Here is a 27,922-nt window from a genome sequence, read left to right as displayed (position 1 = left end):
GCATAAAGCAATGGGGGGTTTTCAAATCCAGGGGGTTTCCAATCCCCTCTCTGAGGGGGTTTGTAATCCACGGTGAGACCTTAGATTCCACCTAAAATCATTTCAATAGTCGCGGGTGTAACATCTCTGTCACTATATACTATCATTCTATTGGGCATATGGCCCACTAATGATGATCAACACCGTCCAAACATTGTCCATCTAAATCAGCACTGTCCAAACATTATCTAGCACTATCCAAACATTGTCCATATAAATCAACGATTAAAAATCATTGCTTAGTCACTGTCCAAACATTGTCCATGTAAATCAACAATTAAAAATCATTGGTTAGTTACTCAAACATGATCTTGTGCTTGTGCCCCATCCGAGACTTGGAATTTCATCATTTTCAGGCAAAGCAAATATTTCAGCGGGTTTATCACAACCATTGTGATAAAAAATTACATATTTCACTAATTAGAGATATTAAAGTTGATTTAGTAATCAAATTTAAACCCTATAAATATACCATGGACAGGTACTTTTGGATTAAAGTTGATTCACACTCCAAGGAGCCAAATACAACGGGGGGAGGGGGTTTCTAGTCCTGGGGGTTCCGAATCCAGGCGGTTCCAATTCCACGCTCCCAAACAGGCTGAAAATTGCCAGAGGTCTGGGTATCGATCCCTAGTGGGGTGGCTAACAGTGCACTAACAAGCTAACAAAAAAACCGGAGTGGGATATCCGCGTCCGGTTTGAGCTGAGGACTCGAACAAAACGCCCTACTCATAGTTCTACCCTGTCTCTCTCTCTCCGTTTCTCTTTCCGGTTTCTATGCCAAACGCTATGTTTTCAACTGGGGATTCAGATTACCTCCGAATCCAAGTATCTCGAAATCCAACCTCTCAAACGAATCCAAAAGCTTCAAAAGCTATGTAAGTGACTTGGAGCTTGTAACTCTCTTTAAAGGGTGAAAATTCCTGTCCCGAACATCATCGCCTCTAGGGTTTTCGGAGAATGGCGAGTCGACCCAAACGAAAGTTGGAGAGGGATTTGCAGATGGTAGCAATACCACTGGAGCCGCCTACGAAAACCAGTGCTCTCCCGCCGCTCCCGCTAACCTCTACTTCTGCTGCTGGGGCGGAATCCAACGCCCTGGTGGAGTACAAGAAAGGCACCGGTCTGAAGGAGGACGACGAAGACCTGGAGGTGAAGCTGCGTCGGATCATTGACCACGTCCCTGTCCGTGTCAGCAACACTTCCGGCAGCTCCGCCGGTTCCGGCTCTGGCGACTTCCACCAGGTTCCGCTCCTACCCCTGATTTGTTTTCCAGTGTCCAAAACCCTATTTCAGATTTTTTCCCCTCCGGTGGGAATTTTCTCTCTCTGTTTTCTGTAACTTTAAGTGGAAATTAAGGATTAGGGCCTGCAGTTGAGTGATCAGGTTCGTTCAGTTGGTTAAGCATGCCTTGGATGGGTGATGGACTGAGTGTGGCCTCCGTGGATTCCTCTCAGTCGCCTGACTGTCAGTCCTGTTGAAAACCCTAATTCAGATTGTTTTGGGAGAAATTTTCTACATTCTGTTCTGTGTAATGTTTACTGGGGGTTAACGAGTGCGGTTCGCAGTTGAGTTGAGTGATCCGGGCATTTAATTGGTTGGGTGATGGACTGAGAATTGCTTCTGTTGAATGCTCTTGGTCATCCTGACTGTCAGTCCTGTCCAAAAACCTAATTCAGATTGTTTTTCTCCATGTTAAGTGGGAGTCAACGAGTGGGATCCACAATTGAGTGATCTGGGCCATTCAATTGGTTGGGCATGCCTTGGATGAGCAATGGACTGAGAATTGTCTCAATTTAAGGGTCACAGTCATCCTGACAATCGGTCCCTTTTCTCTTGCTGCGTGTCGACTGTTGGCTACATTACTTTTAGCTACCCAATAATTAACTGGTAGGACTTTCTGGTGAAGAGTCCTTTGTAGCATAGTCCATCGAGTTTCGGTAGGCAAGAATTTTTCTGAAGGCTGGCCTATTGAGAGTTGGGCCTGCCAAATGAACGGTTTGGATCATCGAAAGATGGACCTCACCTGTGCAGAAAGCAAGCCTGAATGAAATGCTGGTAGTTTGGGCTGAGCAATTATAGTTCATCATTTGAGTATTGGTCATACACTGTGTTTACCACCATAGTCTGGACAGCATTGTGGTTTTTGTGAATATTTTGGCTGTGTTTGGATGCACCATTGAGCTGAGCTGCAAAGTGGGAATGACCAAATTGTAATCACCCATCTCTTATGGTTCATATTCAACTGCTTGCCTTCACAATGTGATGGTGTTTCTTTTAGATGGGCTTGAAAGTAATGTAACCAATTTAGATCTACTTCCATACGATGAATACCAACATCATTACAATTGACAGATTCATCTTGTCTGAACTGAATGGTCAAAATTCAAAATTTTGCATCCAAACTCACTGTACTAGAATGAGAACATTGAGAAGACACAAGGGAGATCACAATGCAAGCCCACTAACTTGGTGATGCAGGACATGAAATTTAAATATGATGTGCGAGATTTCTGGCTTAAGATCATGTTAGTTCAGAAGCAATTACACAAATTTCATATCTCACATTAAAGTCCAAACCATTCAATTAAGGGGAATCTATGTGGGTCCAAGCCTACACATGTTAGGGCTGGATCTATTAAAATTATAAACCAAACGATGCTCAAAGATAAGCAGTAATCATCCACACATGCACAACAATCAGTCCCTAATCTAAGGGATTCACCAATTTCAATTCAAAATGAGCAAATAAATTAAGGATAATACAATCTAGGGTTAGGGTTTATGAAAAACTGGTATGAGAGGGTAAAATAAGATGAAAATTTGAACCAGAAGACAGTTCCCGCATGTGGACAACAACAATGGCCCAGACACACGTGTGTGTGATCATGGCCGCACGTGTGTGGGACCCACTATTCAGAAAAAGGTCACCTTGGCCCTGGTCGGCCAGGGATGGACTCCAAAACCCCAAAATCTCAGCTTGATTCGATGCACGGTTTGTGAGTGGTGCTCCGCCGAAGTTTCAGCCCTCCTGCAGGGCCAGATTCTGGAAATCTGTTGTAGAGAGAAAAACAGCTGCAAGTATTGATGAATTTGCAGATGGAATGCTTGTAGGAGAAGAGAAATATGAATGGAAGAATGTGGGGGCGAATTGGGATAGATGTGGCTTCGTGCCACAGTAATTAGCCCTTCAAAGAAGGGAGGGCTTCGCATCCAATTAGGTTTTCATAACTCGGAAAGGAGCAGGAAAATGCAGCAATTTTTATTAATCTTCATTGAATTAAAAGAACTACAAGGGTTGCCTATTTATAAGAAAACCCTATACCCCAAAACTCGCATCATTTGCGCAACCTATTACTTGGCGATGAAGTAAACTAAAATAAAAACTAATCAAAGAAATCTAAAGCGTTCATGATGTTCTAAATAATATAAATAAGTAAAACCTAAATTATGAACTTAATCCGACTAATGGGCGCTGATCATGAGATTCCATGATGGGTTTTACTTGATTATCGGGCCCACTCTAATGAACCAAAACTCCGTCTTCTAACTAGGAGGCCCTCCTTGGGCGTCGTCATTGAGCTAGATCGACAGTGGGGCCCTCCCTCTCCTTCTGTACTTGCGTAAGGGGCGGCGTGCATGCGCGTATGCTCATGATGTCCCCATCAATTCTTCCCGGCTACGAAGATTTCGCCACTAGCGAAATAAAACTCCTGAACCGCTCTAGGAGTTTCAGGAGTTAGGATTAAGTCTCTTAAGCTCCTCCTCAGTGAGCCACGTACTATCTGAAGCTGGGCGTGACTTCCATTTAACCAGGTACTTCTGAATCCTGCCATTCGACGTTGAAACCATCTGTTGGTCCATGATATATTTTATTTCCTCTCTGGATGTGTGAAGGTTAGGTATAGGAGGTAGAGGCTGAGAAGAAAGGTTAGAAATGGTAGGTATGAGAGGTAGAGATTGGGAAAATGGGTTGGGACGGGTAGGTATGGGACGTAGATGCTGGAAAAATGGGTTGAGAATGGTAGGTATGGGAGGTAGAGGCTGGAAAAATGGGTCGAGAATGGTAGGTATGAGAGTTAGAAGCTGGGAAGATGGGTCGGGAGGGGACCATGGATCAATGGATAAATCTGGGGAATCAGGATGGGTGGGTGAAGGGTCGGACAAAGTATCAATGGTTCCCTAAAAGTAACTAGATCCTCCATATTAAATGCAGAACTAATTCCCATGGAAGGTGGAAGATCTACCTCATATGCATTGAGATCGTTTCGTTTTATAATTTTAAAGGGTCCAGCGCTACGCACCTGTAACTTACGAATGACCTTCGGAGGATACCGCTCGGGCCTTATGTGGACCATCACAGAGTCCCCAATATTGAATTCTTTGAAACGTTTATGCTGGTCTGTAGAAAATTTGTAATGTTCATTACTAGTAGTGATCTTCTGCCTGATTTCCTGATGTCATGAATGAACGTGATGCATAAAAGACTCTGTAGGCTCTGACGGCCTATAAGACAATGACATAGGGACAAGATCAATAGGTTTTCCAGGTTTACAACCAATAACGACTTCATAAGGATTGAGACCTGTGGACCTATCGACAGAACTATTAAACGCAAACTCGGTTGTAGGTATAACGGTATCCTATGTTCTGGTGTGCTCTATATCCCTTTTAGGGGGGAGTCATCTAGTAGATCATCAGGAAAGACATCACGTAACTCATCCATTACCGGAATGACCTCAGCGGGTAACTCTACACTAGCCTCTGGTGAACTCTCTCCAGCCACAAGGCCGCTCATGTTGTACCCCTCAAAATAGTAGTCTTGATGTCCCTCATGGGGTGGGTGCACGGGTGCACGCCCATAATTGATTCCTTAACCAACTCTATTCATTGGTCTATCTTCCAGGTCACCTGCCTGAGATTGGACATCTACCCCAATGGTGGGGTTTGTCCTGGCGATGGTCTTTAGTCGGGTAATGCGCACATCAAGTTGTTCAAAGCATTGGTCCATTTCCAAGCGCTTATCCAAAGACTCGATCTGCTGGGACAACTTGTTTAGTGACTCTAACAGTTGTTCCATGTTTAGTGTAGGGTGCAAACTAAAATTCAGCAATATAGTTGTCAAAATATAAGATTTTTTATTTTAAGAAATAACCTAGTTTCTAAAAACGAAAAAGGAAAGTTTCTGAAAACAAATTAGGAAAGTTTTTAAAGAAGCAACCTAGTTTCTAAAAACGAAAAAAGAAAAGTTTCTAAAAAACAAATTTGGAAAGTTTCTAAAAAAATAAATTAGGAAAGTTTCTAAAAAAAAGCAACCTAGTTTCTAAAAACGAAAAAGGAAAGTTTCTAAAAACAAATTATGAAAGTTTCAAAAAAACAAATTAGGAAAGTTTCTAAAGAGCAACCTAGTTTCTAAAAAAAATAAAAAAGGAAAATTTCTAAAAATAGAAAGTAAGCTAGTTTCTAAAAAAGAAAAAGAAAAGTAAACTAGTTTCTAAAAAAGAAAAAGGAAAGGAAATTAGTTTCTAAAAATTGATTAAGAAAGTTTCTAAAAAATTAGTTTCTAAAACAGAAAAGGAAAGTTTCTAAACCTAGAAATAGAAAGCTAAGTTAATTTCTAAAATAATTCAAATAAGGGGATAATAGAAAATTTCAGCAGCTTATGTCAGGGTTTATGGACCTCTAAACAGCCATATATGATGAGAATTGATGCATAATGGACATAGACAACTAAACCCTAAACACGTAATGCATTCCCCTATAAGAACCCTAAGCTCTGATACTAAATTTGATGTAGGACATGAAATTTAAATATGATGTGTGAGATTTCAGGCTTAAGATCACGTTAGTTCATAAACAATTACGCAAATTTCATATCCCAAATGAAAGTCTAAACCATTCAATTAAGGGGAATCTATGCGGGTCCAGGCCTACACATGTTAGGGCTGGATCTGTTAAAATTATAAACCAAACGATGCTCAAAGATAAGCAGTAATTATCCACGCATGCACAGCAATCAGTCCCTAGTCCAAGGGATTTACCAATTTCAATTCAAGGAACCCTACGGTGAGAAAATAAACAAATAAATTAAGGATAATGCAATCTAGGGTTAGGGTTTATAAAAAACTGGTATGAAAGGGTAAAATAAGAAAACTTGAACCGGAAGACAGTTCCCGCGTGCGGACAACAATAATGGCCCAGACGCACATGCGTGTGATCACGGCCGCACGTGTGTGGGGCCCACTATTTTGAAAAAGGCTACCTTGGCCCTGGTCGGCCAAGGATGGACTCCAAAACCCCCAAATCTCAGCTTGATCCGATGCACGGTTTGTGCGTGGTGCTCTGCCAAAGTTTCAGCCTTCCTGCAGGGCCAGATTCTGGAAATCTGCTGTAAAGAGAAAAACGGCTGCAACTATTGATGGATTTGCAGATGGAATGCTTGTAGGAGGAGAAATATGGATGGAAGAAGGTGGGGGCGAATCGGGATAGATGTGGCTTCGCACCACGGTAGTTAGCTCTTCGAAAAATGGAGGGCTTCGCACCCAATTAGGTTTTCATAACTCGGAAAGGAGCAGGAAAGTGCAGCAATTTTTATTAATCTTCATTGAATTAAAAGAACTACAAGGGGTGCCTATTTATAAGAAAACCCTGTACCCCAAAACTCACATCATGTGCGCAACCTATTACTTGGCGATGAAGTAAACTAAAATAAAAACCAATCAAAGAAATCTAAACCGTTCGTGATGTTCTAAATAATATAAATAAGCAAAAGTTAAAGTATGAACTTAATCCGACTAGTGGGCGCCGATCATGAGATCCCATTATGGGCTTTACTTGATTATCGGGTCCACTCTAATGAACCAAAAGTCCGTCTTTTAACTAGGAGGCCCTCCTTGGGCGTCGTCATCGAGCCAGATCAACGGTGGGGCCCTCCCTCTCCTTCCGTATGTGCGTAGGGGGCGGCGTGCGTGCGCGTGATGTCCCCATCACTTGGTATGACTCCTTTGCATGAATAAGAGATAAGGTGATTGGATAATATGTGATATGTGATATTCGAGTTCATGTTAGTATGATTGTATGAGTGAACCAAATAAGCACAACGTGGGTAGTGGGGTGTTGAGATCTTAGCTAGTTCAATTTGGATTGTGTCGACTGAAATCTTATCCAGAAAAATTCATCTCATCTAGTCTTTGTTTGCCAGGGCTTTTGAAAATAAAATTGCCTGGAAGCAAAGGTCTCGGGCCAAGTGTTTAAAGGAGGGGAATAAAAACTCGAAATACTTTCACAGCATAGCTAGCATGCACGCTAGAAAAAACAGAATTAGCAGCATAACAGTCAATGGTCACCGTATTGAAGATAAAGAGGAAATAGCAGAGGAAGCCATTGCCCATTTCCGCTCTTTGTTGAGGGAAGATCGATGGAAAAGATCGCTGCTGAACCACCTTCAGATGGTCGGCCTATCATCTGAAGATGCCAAAGCCTTAAAAGCCCCATTCAGCATGGAAAAAGTGAGATTAGTTGTGGCCTCCCTAGCCAGCGATAAGGCCCCATGCCTTGACGGTTTTCTTATTTCCTTGTTCATCAATTTCTGGGATGTCATAAAAGAAGATATCATGCTTTTCTTCAACTGATTTTATGATAGGTGCCGTCTGTATAAAGGCCTAGGGGCCTCCTTCATAGCTTTAATTCCAAAATTCCCAGGTGCAAGCTCTATTCAAAACTTCAGACCAATCAGTCTATTAGGGGGCCCATACAAAATCTTGGCAAAAGTCTTGGCTTCTAGATTGAAGAAATTTATAGGGAATCTTATTTCAGGTCACCAGAGCGCGTTTATTCCAGGGTGGCAGATCATCGATTGTGCCCTTATAGCTAATGAATGCTTGGATTCCTCCCACAAAGATGGCTTGAAGACCATTTGTTGTAAGCTAGATATTGAAAAGGCTTATGATCACGTGGATTGGCGCGTCCTGCAATATATAATGAGGCGGATGGGCTTTGGAGCCAAATGGAGAGGGTGGATTGAAGAATGTTTAAGATCGGCTCATTTCTCTATCCTCCTAAATGGGACCCCGTTTGGTTTTTTTAGGAGTTCCCGTGGCATTCGTCAGGGTGACCCCTTGTCCCGTTTCCTCTTCCTTATCGTGGGGGGAGGCTTTCTCCAGAATGATTCAATCAAGTCAGGAGGCCAGAATTATAGGTGGTATCAAATTGAAAGGTCTATCATTCCCAATATCTCATATTCAGTACGCAGATGATACCCTTATTTTTAGCGAAGCAAACCTTGTCAAGGTAGCTAATTTACGCACTACAATTCGTTGTTTCGAGGCAGTGTCGGGCTTAAGGGTGAATATGGCAAAATCTAAGATATTTGGGGTTAACCTGAAGGAAGAGGAGGTTATTATACTTGCAGATTTATTTGGGTGTTCTTCGATTCTGCTTCCAACTTCTTTCGTTGGTCTTCTGCTGTGCTTGGGCTTGCCTCCTAAATCCCTATGGGATAAGGTCATCAATAGGTTCGAATGCTACCTGGCCAGATGGAAATGTAGATATCTTTCTTTGGATGGCCATTTCACTCTCATTAAGGCAACCCTCTCAAATATGCCCTTATACTACATGTCTCTATTCAAATGCCCAACTTTAGTGTTGTCCAAGCTTGAAAGACTAAGACGTGATTTCCTTTGGCACGGGAACGAAGAGAAAAAGAAATTTCATCTTGTTCGATGGCCCCAGGTTTGCAAACAATTCAAAAAAGGTGGAGTAGGGATCAAAGACCTCAAGATCATGAACAAGGCTCTTTTTGGGAAGTGGTACAGAGGATGACAGTTTTTGGAACAAAATCATCAAAGGGAAACACGACAGATCTTTCGGTGGCTGGTGGACCAAAGACTCCTCCCTCTATAGGGCTTCCGCCTTGTGGAAAGGGATCCAACTTTGAAAAAGGAAGTCCTCAAAGGTATTGGCTTTGCTCTAGGTAATGGAGATAATATCCGGTTTTGGGAAGATGTTTGGGTGGGAGATGCGTCCTTGAAAGAAGATTTCCCGAATATCTTCAGCCTCACCCCCAATCCAGCCATCCAAGTTGCAAGTCGCTACTATTTCTCGACCAGTAATATTGTGTGGAATGTAGCCTATAGAAGAAACCTCCAAGATTGGGAAATTGATGAATATGTGGGGCTCCTTGAACGTACTTACAGGGGTTCGCCAAATACTCAATCTCAAGACAGATTAATATGGAAGTTTGACAAGTCCAGCAAGTTCACTGTTAAATCCCTTTACTCCTTTTTAGACCACGACCTGGCTCCAAATGATGATCACCCGCCCTTTTATGTTTGGAGTTATTCCCCCTAAATTCTCTTCTTTTGGTTGGTTGGTTGGGATCAAGAAAATCCTTACGGTGGATAACTTGAGAAAAATGGGGATGTCCATAGTTAATGTGTGCCTCTGTTGTATGAAGAATGAAGAATCCATCGATCATCTTCTCCTCTCTTGCCCTTTTATCTCTCGGATTTGGGCTGAATTCCTCCTCCGCTTCAATATTCAGTGGTGCTTTCCTAGCTCAGTGTCCCATCTCATAAAAGCATGGCATGGGGTTAGATTAGGTAATCATGAGACACGCTTGTGGAGAATGGCAATCGTTGCTATTTGGTGGTCAATTTGGGAAGAAAGAAACGGTAGATGTTTCAGGGATACCTCAAACTCGGAAATGATTATTGCTAGTAAGGCAAAGCGGTTATTGATAGAGTGGGCTGTGTATGTTGCGGGTCTTAAGGATTGTGATTTTCTTTTTCTTGGAGTCTAGCTGAGATTGCTTCCTCGGCGTTCTCTCTTCCCTCCTTCTTTTGTATCCCTTTCTTTTCTAATATATATCGTGGCTTTTCAAAAAAAAAAAAAAAAAAAACAAGGGATTCACTAGGCTTAGGTGTTGACACTCCACTTGCAACAGAAAATTATTACTTGGCATCGTGATGTCAATACATGGTTTGGCAATCCCCCTATTTGTCACTAGAAGTTTCCAGTGTATTGAGTATAAATTTTCATTTTGGGCATGGGAATTTGGATGTTGAAGCATTGACATCATCAAATAGTGAACTCCTTTTCTAGAGACAAACCAAGGCATCAATTATAACCATGGTAATGGTTCAAACAATCAGTCTATACATAGTGTATTGGCTGACACATATCATGTCCTGAATCTATCAAATTGATGTTTATATGTGAATCAACCATGACTGAAATTCATGTTTTATTGGCCAAATAAGGCCGATGTGGACTGATACGGACTAATATGGGCCAATGCATATTAATATGCTTGTGGGACTTTTCCTTTCTCTTAGAAGAAGGGCGAAAGGGTTTTTTTTTTTTTTTTTCTCCTTTCATAGAGATGTAAACATGTAGTGCTTAATGGTTATGTTATATGAATCCCACTTTCACATGCGTATACACAATGTTTTTGCATTATTTCATTTTTTTAAACTTAAGAACTTAAACACTATCACACCATGAGGATGATACTGATGTTCAGGAGCCCTCTCAAAGTCTTGACCTCGGGTGTGGTAAGTCAATTGGCTGAATAAGTATGTTAGAGACAATTCTCATATTGTACTAACTGATATCTATCATCATTGTCATCGTATAACTTATAACTAATATCCATAATATCACCATCATCATCCAAGCCTCATCCCAACTAGTTGGTGTCTACTACATGAATCCTTTTCCACCATTCCACTCTATTAAGGGAACTAGTATCCATAGTATAATTCATTTAATTATTTGTACTTTGTAGTGTTGTCACTAGTTGGTACTTGTACTCTTGTAGTCTATGGACTTGTAGTGTATATATCTCCACTAACAACTTTCTAACTATATTTAAGTTATGTGATAATTTGAATCCCTACTATGGACAAGGTGTCCCGTATCGGTATCGGTCGGTGTAACGGTGACCTCCAAAACCGATACGGATACGGGGGCATAACGGCGTAAAATTTTTTTTTGCCAAAAAAATATGAAAAAATATGGATTAAATTCGGAATATTTTGAGCATTCCAAATATGCATTCATTTATAAATTGGAACATGTTTATGGTGGTGTAACGGTCCACTCTTTGGTGAGAGGTTGCATCGGACTGTCTGATGAATTTATGAATCAGATAACCTGAATTTGACTACAAAATTCATATATTTAATTTTCTAACTATCTACTATCAATGATAGATATATTAGAATGAATATAATATGAAAATATCTTACATTAGGTGTTTGCAATTATTTTTGAGGAATTTCTCGAACATACCTGTGCACGTGACTGTGATTCCTGTCTATAACCTGTCATCCTCAAGTCAAGAACATTAAAAAATAATAATTAATAGTGTCTGATATACTCCCCTGCAACTTGATTAAGGATTACTTGATTGGTTGTCAGGGGAAGCTATTTTAAATTCAAGTTTGGCAGTGTCAAGCGTGTGCATGATTGCATGGCTTCTTGCAATAATACTGCTGTGAGCTATCTGATGCAAATACTTACCTTAATACAAATATATACTCACAATCACAAGTTACCACCAAAATGAAAATCTGTTTTTTTGTGGTTGCTCGACCTCCACATCATCATCATCGTCACCATCAGGCTGAAGCTATCCAATAGGTGTAGGTGCTGCATATCCATAATATCCAGTGCCAGAAGGAAATACTAGATCAACGAAACCAGAGGATGACTGATCCTGACTAGGCAACGACTCTGACCCCGAGAAAGGATATCCACCAGTGCCCGTCGAATAGCCATACTGGTGCCCATACTCAGGCTGTTGAGAATCTTGAGATTGAGAGTGCGTCTGCTGTGATGAGTAACTTGGATTTGGATCTGGATATCTATAATCATATGGATATTGATCGGGAGGGCTACTCCAACATGAATGTGATGGAACAGGCTCAATATAACCATCATAATCATATTCCAATTGACCATAAGAATATCCATTATAATAACTAAGACCATGAGCCTGCTGATGTTCCGGACCTCCCGAACCCGGTGCACCACTAGATGTACCCTCCTGCTGGCTGTATCGTGACTCGGTACACTCATAAGTCCGACCTCGTGTACCACCTCGTCGATGTTTATCGGCATCGCTATCTCTAGACGGTTGTATAGGGCGTTGAGCAACACCAGAAGTGCCAGCACCAAGGGCAGGGGGGTCATCGTCACCATCATCCGACACGGTCACGTTACCATTACTCGTACTCTTTTGTTGATCTTAAGCCGTACTCGTACTTGGCATAAACGCTGCCCCTCTTACTGGGTCCAACACATCTGCACGACTCTTGTTGCGCTCTACGTATTGCTGGGTCATCAATTTTCAATTCTTCGCTATCCTCTTCAATTTGTTTTTCCCTTGTTTCCAACCAAGGTAGAAGCGGGTCATCCTCATCATAAATATTGTCCAAGTTTATTGGACAGTAGTCTCCGTCATCGACAGCTGTAATGCTTCTATGATGTCGCCGCCACATTCTTAGTTTTATATTGTAGTACATGAAGACAAGTCTATCTAATGTTCTAGTCTGCAATCTATTCCTATTCTTTGAATGAATAAGCGCAAAACAACTCCAATTCCTTTCGCAGCTAGATAAAGATGTTGTCTGGCTTAAAACTTTTACTGTAATTTTTTGGAGAGCCTTCGTACTCTCTCCGAAATTAATCCGCCGTTCGGCCTGTTGCAACCTAGATACTACATGCTGTGCAAGAGCATCTCCAAAGCTACCAAGGCGATTTCCAAATGTATCTAATTCATTCAACGCCTTTATTTACATATCTAAGTCAAGCTGTAATCTCTTTATAACATTGTTTAGCCCGACACGAACTTCATTATCCTCAACAAATGATTGCACATATTTATACCTAGGATTTAGATAGTAACCTGCTGCATGAAGATCATGATGGAGTTGTCTTGTCCATCTCTTGTCGATCATCTTCCAATAAGACTCCCAGCTTCTACAATCACGTTGAATTGCCAACTTTGCCTTATCCATGGCATCGTATAGGAAGCCCATTGTAGGTGCTTCGTCGGTTTCAACAAAACGGAGTATCCTCATTAGTGGCTCCATCACTTTTAGGATCGACTTGACCTTCTTTCAATATTTGTTGTCTCGTATGGTGTTTGCAACTTCAACCGGTGTCCCTGATGTCTTCTTCCCATGTTTTGTATTGAGCCATTCTCGGGAAGCGAACATCCACTCAACTCTCCCCTATGCTGGAATAAACTCTCTAATGCTATAAAGTTTGTTGCGAATCTAGTCGCCGCAGGCCTCAACAACTCTTCCTTTCGTGAACTTTCTCATTATTGCGACTACTTGATTATGGTTGTAAATGAACACCGTCACTTCTCTTCGCCTTTCGACTATTTCCTTAACATTCTTCTTCTTCCCAATATCTTCCAATATAAGATCAATACAATGGGCAGCACATGGTGACCAAAAAAGATGTTTTCTCTTATCCATCAACATATGTCCTGCAAGCTTATATGTTGCTTCATTATCTATCACAATCTGCACTATATTCTCCTCTCCAATCTCGTCCACAACTTTATCCATTAGTCCATTAATATAAGTAGAATTTTTTGTTGCCTCTGAGGCATTAATTGACTTACGGTATATAGTTCCCAAGTGACAGTACACCATGAAGTTGATCATGCTGCGTCTGGTTGGGCTGGTCCAAGCATCACACATGATCGTGCATCCTCTAGCTTGCCATACAGGTTTAAAGGTAGCCACGTATGCTTTCACATCCGCATACTCTGCATCTATCTATTTCCCCCTAGTCTCCTTAGCCGTGAGAGCTTTTATTCCTTCACTTGCTTCTGCTGCTGCATCAATTATCACCTGCCAATATGGAGAATTGGCTGCGTTAGGAGGTATGTTGGCATGTATAAATAACTTTGTTGTTGCTCTACCTAATTTCTCAATGGAAGTTCTACTCCACATTTGTTTTATCTTCTTTTGTTTAGTTGATTCTTTCCTAAATAGGATTGGATCAATAGAGGGTCTCTTAGGCTCAATTACTTCTTCATCCAAACGTATAAGGGCATCACGTGAAGATGTCTGTCGTCGGCTCCTAAACACACGTCGTAACCCACCAAACCTCCCCCCCCCCCCTTTGTATCACGCACTGACCCATGCGTGCCAAACGTGTGGCGACGTTTTTCCTCTTCACGAGCTAGACGCAAGCTTTCTCTCCTAACTATAATTACTTCTCGATCTGAATCTTCGTCAGAATCAATAATATCTTCATCACGAACGCCCATATATTTAGGACCAAACACCTCCTGTCGAGCTGCATCCAAAATATCTTTCTTCTTTTGTACAGCAGCACATTTACCCTTCAACTCATCCAGACTAGCTTACATTAAAAGCATTATCTTTTTCGGTACTCTACTACATGGTGCAACTTAACCCTTTTGATGTGCCAAATGTTGTTTGAGACGGGTAATTCTACCAGTCACTAGTCTATCACAATACTTGCACTTCATTTGGTGCCTAGTACCACCAACCCTCTCACAATGTTGCCATCCAATATCCTCACTTGTTGTTGGCCAGAACCAGACATTTCTTTAGGTTTAGGTAAATACTAGATAATTAGATATGAGTATGAGTGTATGACCTATGCTAATAAAGATGATTTTATGTTCTAACTAAACCCTAAAAAGCTCCAAGGCAAAACCTGTTTAATATAAGCAAATAAAAACATAAAGTCACTAATTCGAAAATAGAAAATAACTATAAAATAACACCACAAATCTGTAAAATGCACATTAACATGTTCTACTATAATTAACACATCAAATTCTATGATTAAATTAGCAAACTATTCATTACAAAATGATTTTTCAAATTTTAAAAAAAAATGGCCAAAATTAATGCGTAAATAGAAAAAAATATTTAAAATAATATTAAATGCAACCCAAATCTGTAAAATGCACATTAACATGTTCTATTATGATTAACACATCATATGGCATGATTAAAACAGCAAAACAACCATTAAAAATTGATTTTTCGAATTTTGAAAAAAAAGGCCAAAATTCATGCGTAAATAGAAAAAAATATTAAATGGCAACCCAAATCTGTAAAATGCACATTAACATGTTCTACTATGATTAACACATCATATGACATGATTAAAACAACAAAACAACCATTAAAAAATGATTTTTCGAATTTTAAAAAAAATTATCAAAATTCATGCGTAAATAGAAAAAATATTAAAAAAATATTAAATGGCACCTCAAATTTGTAAAATGCACATTAACATGTTCTGCTATGATTAACACATCATATGACATGATTAAAACAACAAAACAACCATTAAAAATTGATTTTTTGAATTTTTTTTAAAAAAGGCCAAAATTCATGCATAAATAGAAAAAAATATAAAAAAATATTAAATGGCACTCCAAATCTGTAAAATGCACATTAACATGTTCTACTATGATTAACACATCATATGACATGATTAAAACAGCAAAACAACCATTAAAAATTGATTTCTCGAATTTTTTTTTAAAAAAGGGCCAAAATTCATGCGTAAATAGAAAAAAATATTAAATGGCACCCCAAATTTGTAAATTGCACATTAACATGTTCTATTATGATTAACACATCATATGGCATGGTTAAAACAACAAAACAACCATTAAAAATTGATTTTTCGAATTTTAAATAAAAAAGGGCCAAAATTCATGCGTAAATAGAAAAAAATATAAAAAAATTATTAAATCGCACCCCAAATCTGTAAAATGCAAATTAACATGTTTTACTATGATTATCATATCATATGGCATGATTAAAACAGCAAAACAACCATTAAAAATTAATTTTTCGAATTTTAAAAAAAAAGGGCCAAAATTCATGCGTAAATAGAAAAAAATATAAAAAAAATTTAAATGGCACCCCAAATTTGTAAAATGCACATTAACATGTTCTACTATGATTAACACATCATATGGCATGATTAAAACAGCAAAACAACTATTAAAAATTGATTTTTCGAATATTTTTTTAAAAAAGGGCCAAAATTCATGCGTAAATAGAAAAAAATATAAAAATTTTATTAAATGACACCCCAAATCTGTAAAATGCACATTAACATGTTTTATTATGATTAACACATCATATGACATGATTAAAACAGCAAAACAACCATTAAAAATTGATTTTTCGAATTTTTTAAAAAAAGGGCCAAAATTCATGCGTAAATAGAAAAAATTATAAAAAAATTATTAAATCGCACCCCAAATCTGTAAAATGCAAATTAACATGTTCTACTATGATTAACACATCATATGACATGATTAAAACAGTAAGATATTTAAAAAAAAAAGTATAAATAGTTATTTTTGACGAATTTCTGAAAAATGGCCCACCGAGCTTTGATTTAACAAAATCTGTAATATAATGTGTTTTTTATCTCAAATTCCCAGCCAAGGTTGGTCGAAATTATTAGTAGAAGGAGTGAGAAACAGTTTGGAAGCAAGAGGTTTCAAAAAAACATCAAAAACAGAGCTTAAAATGAAAAAAAAAAAGGTTACCGTTATTTGACCGTTACGAGCTAGCTGATATGGGTCAGTAACGGCCGTTACGCCCGTAACGACCGATAGGGGTACAAAATCGGGCATCGGCTGATGTGACCCCGAAACGCGTAACGGTTCCCACTGTTACTGTTACGTATCGGCCGTTACGGCTGATACATAACCATTTTGGGACACCCAGTACACTTTGTATTGTATCATTTTTAGGTCCGGCTGATACACCCACCGATATCGTTATTCAAAACCTTGAAAGTATATCGAAAGTCTCATTAAATGGACTACCTTGACCATTCAATTTTATTCGTTGAATTTGGATTGTCAGCTTTTAGATTCTTTACCATTAAAATTGTTTGTCACCATAATTGGATGGTTTGGAACCATGTTTGTTTGTGTGAAAACTCAAATGTAGTTCTATTCTCAACCCAAACTCAACCATGTGATAAATGGGTTAGGTTTGGGCCCACCTATGCCTAGACCTGACTCATTAAACAAATGGGCTGGCTATCTTTTACTTGGACCTGACCCGAATTCGACCCAAATTTTTATGGATTGGGTTTGGGACCTTGAGTTCGAAATTCTAACCTGATTCTTAAATGGGTCAGGTTCAGGACCCCCTTGACTCGATCCAAGCCATTTGCACTACTATTTGGATGGGTCGTAAGACCCACATATTGTGCTTTTGGGGCCCACATCTTCATCACACACTTCTTACGGTCGTTCATATTTGGATTTTTGCCCACTAGTTGGAAGGAATTTGACCTAGTCAAAATTTTCATCCTTTTATGCAAAGGACAAGTATCAATCAACTTCAATGGCTTAATATATTTGGCCTACTTCACAACCATTCCTGATACTCTAATATCTTTGGCTTACTTCATGACTGTTCCTGATATTTGATCCACGCTGCCTACCGGCTTTGGATGCAATATGAATTTCTGTCCATCCTTCTCAATCGTATAGGATTTTTCTTTCCCACATGGGGTCTTAAACATAATGCCACGACCTTCAAAGTAATTTATTGCACATATCCATTGACACCACATCACACCTGACTTCATTGCGGTACTTGTTGTTGATGGAAAATGAAATCAAGCAATTATTTGTTAACTTGTTTTCATTCCCATTCCAAAACCACATCCCAATGTCTCTTGATGTCTATCTTTAATTTTTCTACAATCATCTTCGACACAATTTCCACAGCTGCCATTGTTGTTCAACAAATTGCACATAATTTCCAAAACGCCCCCCTTGCCTTGTCAAAGTTGTCATGAAGACATCTGTACTCCAATCTTCGCATGCTGAAAATTTTGAAGACGACAACACGTTTTGTACATGGAGATTTGACATTCCATATGATGGGCTCCTCCATGATTGCCTCTTCATCACTACCTCCATTGGGCTTTCTGATGCAGGACATGAAAATTTAGATATGTTATGCAAGAGTTCAAGATTTAGATCATACTAGTTCAGAAATAATCACACAAAATTCCACATCCCACAAAAAGTCAAGCATTCAACAAGGGGAATCTATGTGGGTCTAGGCCTACACATGCTAGGGCTGAATCAATTAAAAGTATAGACCAAATAATGATCAAAGGCGAGTAGATTCATCCACATATGCCAATGATTATTTTCTCAATCCAAGGGATTCACATGTTTCAATTCGGGAAAACCTAGGGTTAAAAAAAGGACATAAAAATTGGGATTTAGGACAATCTAGGGTTAGGGTTAGGGAAATCAGGTGAGAGAGGAGTGAAGGAGAGGAGAGAGAGCACCTGTGATCGGCCCGCACGAGTGGACAGCAAACCGACCTGACACACGTGCGTGGATGGTGGCCCGCACGTGTGTGGGGCCCACGAATCTGGGATTGGCCAGCTAGGGCCTGGTCGGCCAGGGATGGGCCATCTTCCCTCCAAATTTCAGGCCAAACGGATGATCTGTTTGAACACAATGCTTCGTCGAAGTTTCAGCCCTCTTGCAGGGCCAAATTCTGGAAATCTGTAGGGGAAATATTAGCTGCAAACGTGGGTGAATTTGATGAGGGAGTGGCTATAGGAGATGAGGAATATGGATGGTAGGAGATGGAGGCGATTTGGGATGGATGTGGCTTCGCACCACGGTAGTTAGCCCTTCGAAGAAGGGAGGGTTTTGCACCCAATTAAGCTTCGCAACTCAGAGAGGAGCAAAAAAATACAAAAAATTTATTCAATCTTCAAGGAGAAAAAAGATTACAAGGGGTGCCTGTTTATAATAGAATCATATAGCTCAAAACTCGTGCCATGTGCGCACCCTATTACGAAGTAATAAAAAAATAACAACTAATCAAAGCAATCTAAACCGTCGATGATATTCCTAATAACAATAATAAGCAAAACTTAAAGTCTTAGGTCACCTAGGATAGTGGGTCACGTTCATGAGATCCAATGATGGAATCCACATGATAATCGGGTCCACCCAAGGAACCAAAACACAGTCCTTTAACTAGGAGGCCCTCCATGGATGTTGTCATCGATTCAGATCAAAGGCGGGGCCCTCCTTACATACGTGCGTAAGGGGGGGGGGGGCGCGCGAGATGTCCCCGTTAACTCTCCCCGGTTGCGAAGATTTCGCCACTGGCGAAATAAAACTCCTAAACCTCTCCAAGACGTCAGGATCAAGTCTCTGAAGCTCCTTAGTGAGTCACGTACTGTCTGAAGTTGGGTATGACTTCCATTTGACCAGGAACTTTTGAAATCCGCCGTCTGACATTGATATTTTCTGATGGTCCAAAATATCTTATATCTCCTCTCTGGGTGTGGGAAGGGTAGGTATGGGAGGTAGAGGCTGGGAAGATGGGTCGGGAGGGGGCCATGGATCAAGGGAAAGGTCTGGGGAATTAGGATGGTTAGGTGAAAGGCCGGACAATGTATCAGTGGTCCCCTGAAATGCAACTAGATCCTCCACATTAAATGTGGAACTAATTCCCATGGAAGGTGGAAGATCTACCACATACGCATTGAGACCGTTTTATTTTATAATTTTGAATGGTCCAGTGCTACCCGCGTGTAATTTACGAATGACTCCCTGAGAGTACCGCTTTGGCCTGATGCGGACAATCACAGAGTCCCCTAAATTGAATTCCTTGAATCGTTTATGTTGGTCTACATAAATTTTGTAATGTTCATTTCTAGTAGTAATCTTTCGCCTGATTTCTTGATGCAATGAGTGAATGTGATGTGTAAAAGACTCTGCAGACTCTAATGGCCAATGGGACAGTGACATAGGGACAAGATCAATAGATTTCCTAGGTTTATAAGCAGTAACGACTTCAAAAGGACTTTGACCTGTGGACCTATCGACAGAACCATTAAACGTAAACTCGGATATAAGTAGTACGGTGTCTCACGTCCTAGTGTGTTGTATATCCCTCATAGGGGGAAACTCATCCGGTAAATCATCAGGAAAGACATCACGAAACTCATCCACTACCGAAATGGCCTCAGTGGGTAACTCTACACTAGCCTCTGGTACACTTTCTCAAGCCACAAGGTCGTACATGTCGTATCACTCACAATAGCGGTCTATGTTTGCCAACCAATCTAGAAAAGCTTTAAGGTCCAAGTGGCTATCAAACGTGAGGGCATCTACTCTAACTCCTTTGAGAAGTTGCACATCGGGTCATAGTGGTCTTAATGTCTCTCACAGGGTGGGTGCACGGATGTGCGCCCATAACCGATTCTTTGGCCACCTCCATTCCTTGGTCTATCCTCCTGACCACTTGTCTGAGATTGGCCATTTCTCCAATGTTGGGGTTTGCCCAGGCGGAGGTCTCCAGTTGAGTAACATGCATAGTAAGCTGATCCAAGCGTTGGTTAATACGTTATTCCAAGCGCTTGCTCAAAGACTCAAACTGTTGGGTCATTTTGTTCATTGATTCTTGCAATTGCTCCATGTTTAGTGTAGGGTGTAAGTCAAAGCCACGACTTGTACGTGTGGGCATACAACCACTAACTCAACTAAAGACCTTTTAATGCGACTATATGCGTCTAAATGTGACTAAATGATCCTATGAGACTCTATATGAGGGAAAATATACAACGCTACCAAAATTCAACAATATAGCTGTCAAAATAAAGGGATAACAGAAAATTTCAGCAATGTGAATTGCTAACTTTCTGATAACAAAAATTTCAGCAGCTTATATCAGGAATTATGGACCTCTAAACAGCTCTATATGATGAGACTTGATGCATCATGGACAAAATAAACCAAACCCTAAACATGCAATGCATTCCCCTATAAAAAAAACCTTGTGCTTTGATACCAAATTTGATGCAAGACATGAAAATTTAGATATGTTATGCAAGATTTCAGGCTTTAGATCATACTAGCTAAGAAATAATCACACAAAAATTCCACATCCCACAAAAAGTCAAGCATTCAACAAGGAGAATCTATACGGGTTCAGGCCTACAGATGCTAAGGCTGGATCAATTAAAAGTATAGACCAAACAATGATCAAAGGCGAGTAGATTCATCCACACATGCAAAGGATTATTTCCCCAATCCAAGGGATTCAGATGTTTCAATTCGGGCAAACCTAGGGTTAAAAAAGGGCATAGAAATTGGGATTTAGGACAATCTAGGGTCAGGGTTAGGGAAATCAGGTGAGAGAGGAGTGAATGAGAGAAAAGAGAGCACCTGTGATCGGCCCGCACGAGTGGACAACAAATTGGCCTGACGCACGTGCATGGATGGTGGCCTGCACGTTTGTGGGGCCCACGAATCTGGGATCGGCCAGCAAGGGCCTGGTCGGCCAGGGATGGGCCACCTTCCTTCCAAATTTCAGACCAAACGGATGATCAGTTTGAACACGGTGCTCCACCGAAGTTTCAGCCCTCCTGTAGGGCAAGATTCTGGAAATCTGCTCTAGGGGAAAGATTAGCTGCAAGCATGGGTGTATTTGATGAGGGAATGGCTGTAAGAGATGAAGAATATGGATGGTAGGAGATGGGGGCGATTTGGGATGGATGTGGCTTCGCACCACGGTAGTTAGCCCTTCGAAGAAGGGAGGGTTTTGCACCCAATTAGGCTTCACAACTCAGAGAGGAGCAGAAAAACGCAGAAATTTTATTCAATCTTTAATGAGAAAAAAGACTATAAAGGGTGCCTATTTATAATAAAATCTTATACCCCAAAACTCGCACCATGTGCACACCCTATTACTTGGAGACAAAGTAATAAAAAATAACAACCAATCAAAGCAATCTAAACCGTCCATGATATTCCTAATAATAATAATAAGCAAAACTCAAAGTCTTAGGTCACCTAGGGTAGTGGGCCACGATCATGAGATCCAATGATGGGATCCACATGTTGATCGGGTCCACCCCAAGGAACCAAAATACAATCTTCTAACTACGAGGCCCTCCATGGATGTCGTCATCGATCAAGACTGAAGGTGGGGCCCTCCTTGTGTACATGCGTAAGGGGGGCGTGCATGTGCGCGAGATGTCCCCATCACTTTCCTTTGTTACATCGATCATATTACTTATTCCTAGTTGAACTTCGTCTTTGAATTTCCTTTCCAAACACTTAAAAGGAACGATGTCCAAATTTTTTAGCACCTCAGTTGATTTCTATCGGGTGGCTTTTAATCAACTACCTTTGCCTCACATCCCCCACGACTTTGTTTATGATGTGGTGGGTAGGGTTGTCAATGGACCAGGCCAACCCCTATGTGATGCAGGACCAATGCATGAACCAAATATTATGTGAGATCAAGTAGCAAAATTAAGATATTTAACAAAAAAAGTAAACATTGCCATAAACACCACAAATATTAAGAACAAAACTAAAAGAACATCATGTATAATCCTAGCCTAAGTTACCAACATCATAACACAAGATTGTTAAATAAAAAGAAACTATGATCTAATGGATGTAGGGACATCCAATTAGCATAGGGACCTAACACAACCTAGGGTAAAATTAAGGTTAAGGGAATTGGGGAAGTATAAGAAAAGTTAAGGATTTTAGGTTTAGGGTTATTGATGGGTGTGGGAAAGTGCGGTTTAGAAGAAGATGGAGATTTGGGATGGAAGAATTGAAGACCTGAAGAAAATACCTTGATGGATAATGAAAGGGTGATGCTGTGAGGATAGATGGAGACATCGCACCTCCGTTGATGAAGATTAGCCTCACACCAATCTTCCTTCCAAATCACATGGAAGCATCTTCAAATCTCATGAAGATAGAAGAAGAAGAAGAAAAGAGCAAAAGCCTCTTATTCTTTTTTCACAAAACCTAATGAGGGAGAGAGTCACACGCCCACCCTCTTTTTATAGCTTTACCAAGTTGCAATAATTACAAAAAACACTGTCTTATAAAATTTTAATAAAAATGGCCCTAGTCTAAAGAGAATCTACTAAATCACTCATAAAGGTGTCCAAACATAAAATAATCAAAACTAAGTCTTAAAATATGATAAAATCTAAAAAACTGATGTGGATGATCCGCGATCAATGGCCTGATCATGTGATCTATGCGATCCAACGAGAACTTTATTCTCATGATCCAACATATTGAAAGGGTTGAATGTCACATGCACTCAATAGGTCGGAAGTTATCTACTGGGTGGACTCTACCTTATGGTTCAAATAATTGGGCTTGAGACCTCCCTGTATGTCTGTTTGTGCATGTGTGTAAAGTCATTACCTAAATTCTCTCCCGTCTGTTCTCTTATGCTTAAACATGTATTGATATTATCAATCATATATTCATATTGTAGATATAATATATCCTTGTTTGAGGAAACATTTTGGAAAAATTAGGGAAATGGTGGAATTTTTCAGTGAAACTTTATGAGATGTTAAACATACATGATTACACACTCAGGACTCCAATGATCAAAAGGAGAACTATGCATAGTAGTTTTCGATTGTTTAGGGACAAAACATGTGATGTGAGCAATAGGTGGTGCAATTATATCATTAAAATGTCGCTTTTAAAATAAAAAGTATATCATTAAAATGCCATGCCATGCAATACAAGTAATAAAACATAAAGAATATAATCACAAACTAAAGAGAACCACAAATATACCTTGTCATCAGACTCACATGGAGGCAATGCAAAGTCATCATTTCTCTCTCTCCAGGGTGGCCATGACACTGTTGCTCCTTATCAGTCATATTATGCCTAGCTCATGAGGTGATGATACCAGGCAATGTACTCTCTAAAATATCTCTGGTAATATGTAGAAAGAAGAGAATTTTAAACAACTTTTTCTCACTTTTGAGTTCCAGCCCTGATTTGGCTATCGAATAAATATTTCTCCCCCAAAATCATGTGTTCGTGTCTAACAACTCAAGTGGAGTTGTTAAAACCACCCTTGGGAAAAAATTCCAAAAATAAAAAAATCCAAAAGATTGATGATTTCTTTTTATCTTTTTGGATTTTCTTATTTTTATTTTTCAAGACTTACCGTTATGTATCAGCAACAGTGGATTTATACTAAATGGAAATAGCCAATATCTCATGATATATTCAATATCATGAGATATTGGCATGTATCGTCCGATATTATCAATATTGTCCACGATATTTTGCTACTTTTGTATTACCCCCATGTTTCGTGTCAGTAGGGTGAGATGCCCATAATGTGGGCTGATATTGTCAAATGTATCTTTGGTACATTATCATCATTATCATCAAAGCTTTATCCCACCTAAATGGGGTCGCCTAGTATCGCCAATACATGGAACAGGGATTAAAGATCCCCCAAGATATTAATTTATCCTCTTAAAGATCTTCTAAGACAACGCTTAAAATATAAAACCATTAATGACTTGATCTCTTTAAAAAACCTTCAAAACCTTTAATAAATGAAGATCTCAAAGAATCAATCTAGAATTAGACAGATCCTTATCTCTTAAAAATCTTCACGCACAACTCAACATGGGGCTGTGCGGATGGGCCACAAGACCCATAAATTGGGCTTTTGGGCGTCATATCTTGATTTCACGCATCCTGCTTGCAATAGATACTTCCTTTAGTATACGGAAACTAGTAGGATAGGATCATTTTGATCTGTTGGGAGTCAGGACCAATTACTAAGTTCTGCAGTACAAGTATAACCACACATGGATTGTTATTGCTGTTGTTATATGAAACGATGAATACTGTTATGTAAGCCATTGAACTGATGCATCCAAAAAAGAAAAAGAAATGCGCAATATTATATCATGCTTGCATATAATCATTGTATGAAGCATCCCCTATATTATCGAAATATCCCTGATATTATCCGTATCTCCAGCTCAGCGATACCGATAACACTGGTAGTATCTGAAATTCCAGATATCGGCGATATTTCAGTAACATTGCCAATGTATCAATATCATTAAAAATCTGTTTATTAAAGAAAAGAATCATTTCAAATTTATTTATTTTATGGGTGCATGGTTGTATGCAATGTTCAATTTGTTGTTGATAATATCATGATATTATCCTTATCATAACATGGGTGATATCTAGACCACAATCTTTCGTTTCCTTTCTAGTTGTCGACGATTTCTCGGCGAAATATCTTGTGTTGTCAATATTCTGAAATATTGATGGATATTTGGATGGATAGATGGGATGAATGGGATGGTTGGACTGACTTCGTACGGCAATGCATGCTTTTAAGCCCCCATTAAATAGAAACTTATTATGTATGCATTCTTTTTGCAATTTTTTGATTCTTAAATATATAAATATGTGTATTTTTAGCATCTCCTGAAGTTTCACTGAAAAAATTCACCGTTTGCCCCATGTTTCCCCGCATTTCCTGTTATCGGCGATATTGATATTGTTTCCATATCCCCAGCCAGTGAAACTTGTAGCGATACCGATACTTCGAACACTGCCTACAGTAACTAACATATATGGATGTAGTCATGCTCTTAAGCTTCTATAGGTGGTACCTTTGGTGGGATGCAATTGGTGTCCAAGCCTGTGCCATGGCCAGTGCAAGAGCCTTGATAATAGAGGAAGGTTGATGTCTGGTGGGCTGTCCCATTTGTGTGATCTATATGAGTAGTTTAACGGGCTGATATTTGTTTGTATGGTTCAAATAATGGTTCTCACCTGATGGATGGAGAATGACATGGTGGACTTCACAAAATGATATCCTTTTTGTGCGGGCTGTGCAGAAAAGAGAAGTTGCTGTGGGCTACCTGCATTAAAGAAGTGAAGGAAGCTGGTTGAATCTTAACATTTGAGTGGTATTTGCAGTGAATTCTTTATTGCATGTTGTTAAGTGTGCACTGTTTCGAATTCCTAAAATACACATAACTTTGTTTTAAATGTCTCCCCCCAAGAATTGTGTCAGTCTCATTTACCACACCTACGTCCCATAGCATGTGATAAATGTTCTGTTTCTTGCTGTTAGTCCTGCATCTATGGATGAAATGTTTTGCCCCTTGTAGAAAGATGGATTGTTTTTAACTAAAAGGCAGTATGATTTGGGAAAAGCGTGAACCAGAATCTACTGCCATCAATTGGTTGTGGGTGGGAATCCCCATGCATATTTCCCTCTTCTTCTTCTTCGTCTTCTTCTTCTTTTCCGAGTTGGTGAGAAATTGAAATTTGAATGCTTATTGGGTTCCCACCTGCCACCAGTGGACAGTGGGAGATCTCAGTACACATTTCATGTCTGGCAATAGGAAAACAAGTGACGCATTTCCTCTTTGAGTGCCAACATCTGCATTTTCCTGTGTAGCAATCTGAATGTATAAGTCGTGCCCTGTCTCTGATCACCAACATGTGCATTGTCTCCTATCAATCCCTTCTTTTTCATTAATCTATATGGCATTCCTCGTATCTTGAGAAACTTTCAAAAAGATTTCCCATATCTTGTGTTTCTATTAATTTTTATCCACTTTCATGTCCAACAGTATCGGCAAATGCGACGGAAAGAGCAAGATCGGCTTGCGAGGATGGATGTAGACTACCAGAAAAGAAAAGAGATTGCTGAGTTTTCTATGAGAAGGGAGGAAAGAATGAAAGCCGCGGAAGAACGGACTGCGAAGAAGAGATTGAAACGCCAGAAGAAGAAGCAAAGGAAGAAGGAGAAGAACCAAATGACTGCTCAAGGGGAAGAGAAACCTAAAGGAGAGTCTTCCAATGACGAGGATTCCGATGATGAAGAAGAGTTGAAATAGGTGGGGCATCTGTTCTCGGTGTGGTAGTGATACCTTTTTGTCCAGGTCCCAGTTTGGAGTAGCCATCATTCAGTTATGGGGCCTGTGAATATTTTAGCCAACTCAAAATTTTGATGGCCCACCTCCTGAAAGAGAATATAAGCATCCACCCCCCTTTGGGCACACCCAGGAAGGCATGGATTGCTGCTGTAACTTGTGACTTGAAACAAAAGATGGGGAGAGTGAGATTCAGAAAGCGATTAAAATCATTTCAGGAAGAGAGCAACGGTATCTTCAAAAGAGGTCTTCTATGTTCCTGTGAACTGTCTGATTCAAAATTGGACCAATGGAACACGCAGAAAAAGATCTAGGTCGACCAACAGGTCGGCCCTACTGTTATGGAAAATCCATTTGCTGTCACTGATTGGATGATGCTAATCCTCTGGTTGGTAGCCTACTAATGGACACTAAAATAACATCAATGATGTCTTATTTCATCTGGCCAAAGTCTTCTTCTTGGACGGTTAGGATCATCAATGTGATTTATGAACTTCAAACCCTACAAAGAACAGTCCACCTAAGGAACAATTTTGTTCTTATGTGCCTGTTACATGATTTTGGATCAAGTAACTTGTGTTTGTGTGCACGTGGGTTCCTAATGGGCAGGAGTCTTTTCTTAACATACTTTTAGGTTAATGGAATGCATTATAGTTAAAATATCAGTTGATTATGACTGGGTGGCGGCAAGTGTGGTTGGCCCTGGCCTCCCCAAGCCTAAACGGTCTAGATTGTCACAATTAATGTGATTTTTTGGTAAAATCAAATGGTTAGGTAGTTCAATTAATGTAATTTTTGCTATATTCTCTATACGCATACCTGACTCATTTAGTAACCTAGATCAAGCTGTTGGACCAAAGCAGCCCCATGACTGTAATGTTTCAATTTGGACCCACTAGCTATCAGGTCAAACAACCAAACTCATTCGATGGAGTTGACCCGTTTGCACCCCTGGGAGAAAAAGGGTGCAGCTAGATGCAAGTGCATACATATACATGTAGAGAGAAATATCTGAGGGGTTGAATTGTTTCCAACTTTGTTGACTATTCAAGCATTCAATCTTCTTATTTCATAGGCTGACATC

At 39.8% G+C, this 27,922-nt stretch overlaps 1 protein-coding gene across 1 annotated transcript; it reads left to right on the top strand.

Moving 5' to 3' along the window:
• Positions 1 to 776: 776 nt before the first annotated feature.
• LOC131228544 (uncharacterized) lies at positions 777 to 27,378 on the top strand. Its single transcript, XM_058224276.1, has 2 exons — positions 777 to 1,284; positions 26,536 to 27,378. Exons 1-2 carry the CDS (start codon positions 1,000 to 1,002, stop codon positions 26,800 to 26,802), a joined length of 552 nt encoding a protein of 183 aa, XP_058080259.1. The 5' UTR covers positions 777 to 999; the 3' UTR covers positions 26,803 to 27,378.
• Positions 27,379 to 27,922: the final 544 nt, after the last annotated feature.

The sequence above is a fragment of the Magnolia sinica genome, chromosome 16 (genome assembly GCF_029962835.1).
Source record: "Magnolia sinica isolate HGM2019 chromosome 16, MsV1, whole genome shotgun sequence".
In the NCBI taxonomy this organism is placed as follows: domain Eukaryota; kingdom Viridiplantae; phylum Streptophyta; class Magnoliopsida; order Magnoliales; family Magnoliaceae; genus Magnolia; species Magnolia sinica.
The sequence above is the reverse complement of the archived record's forward strand: the minus strand, read 5'-3'. Positions and strand labels throughout refer to the sequence as shown.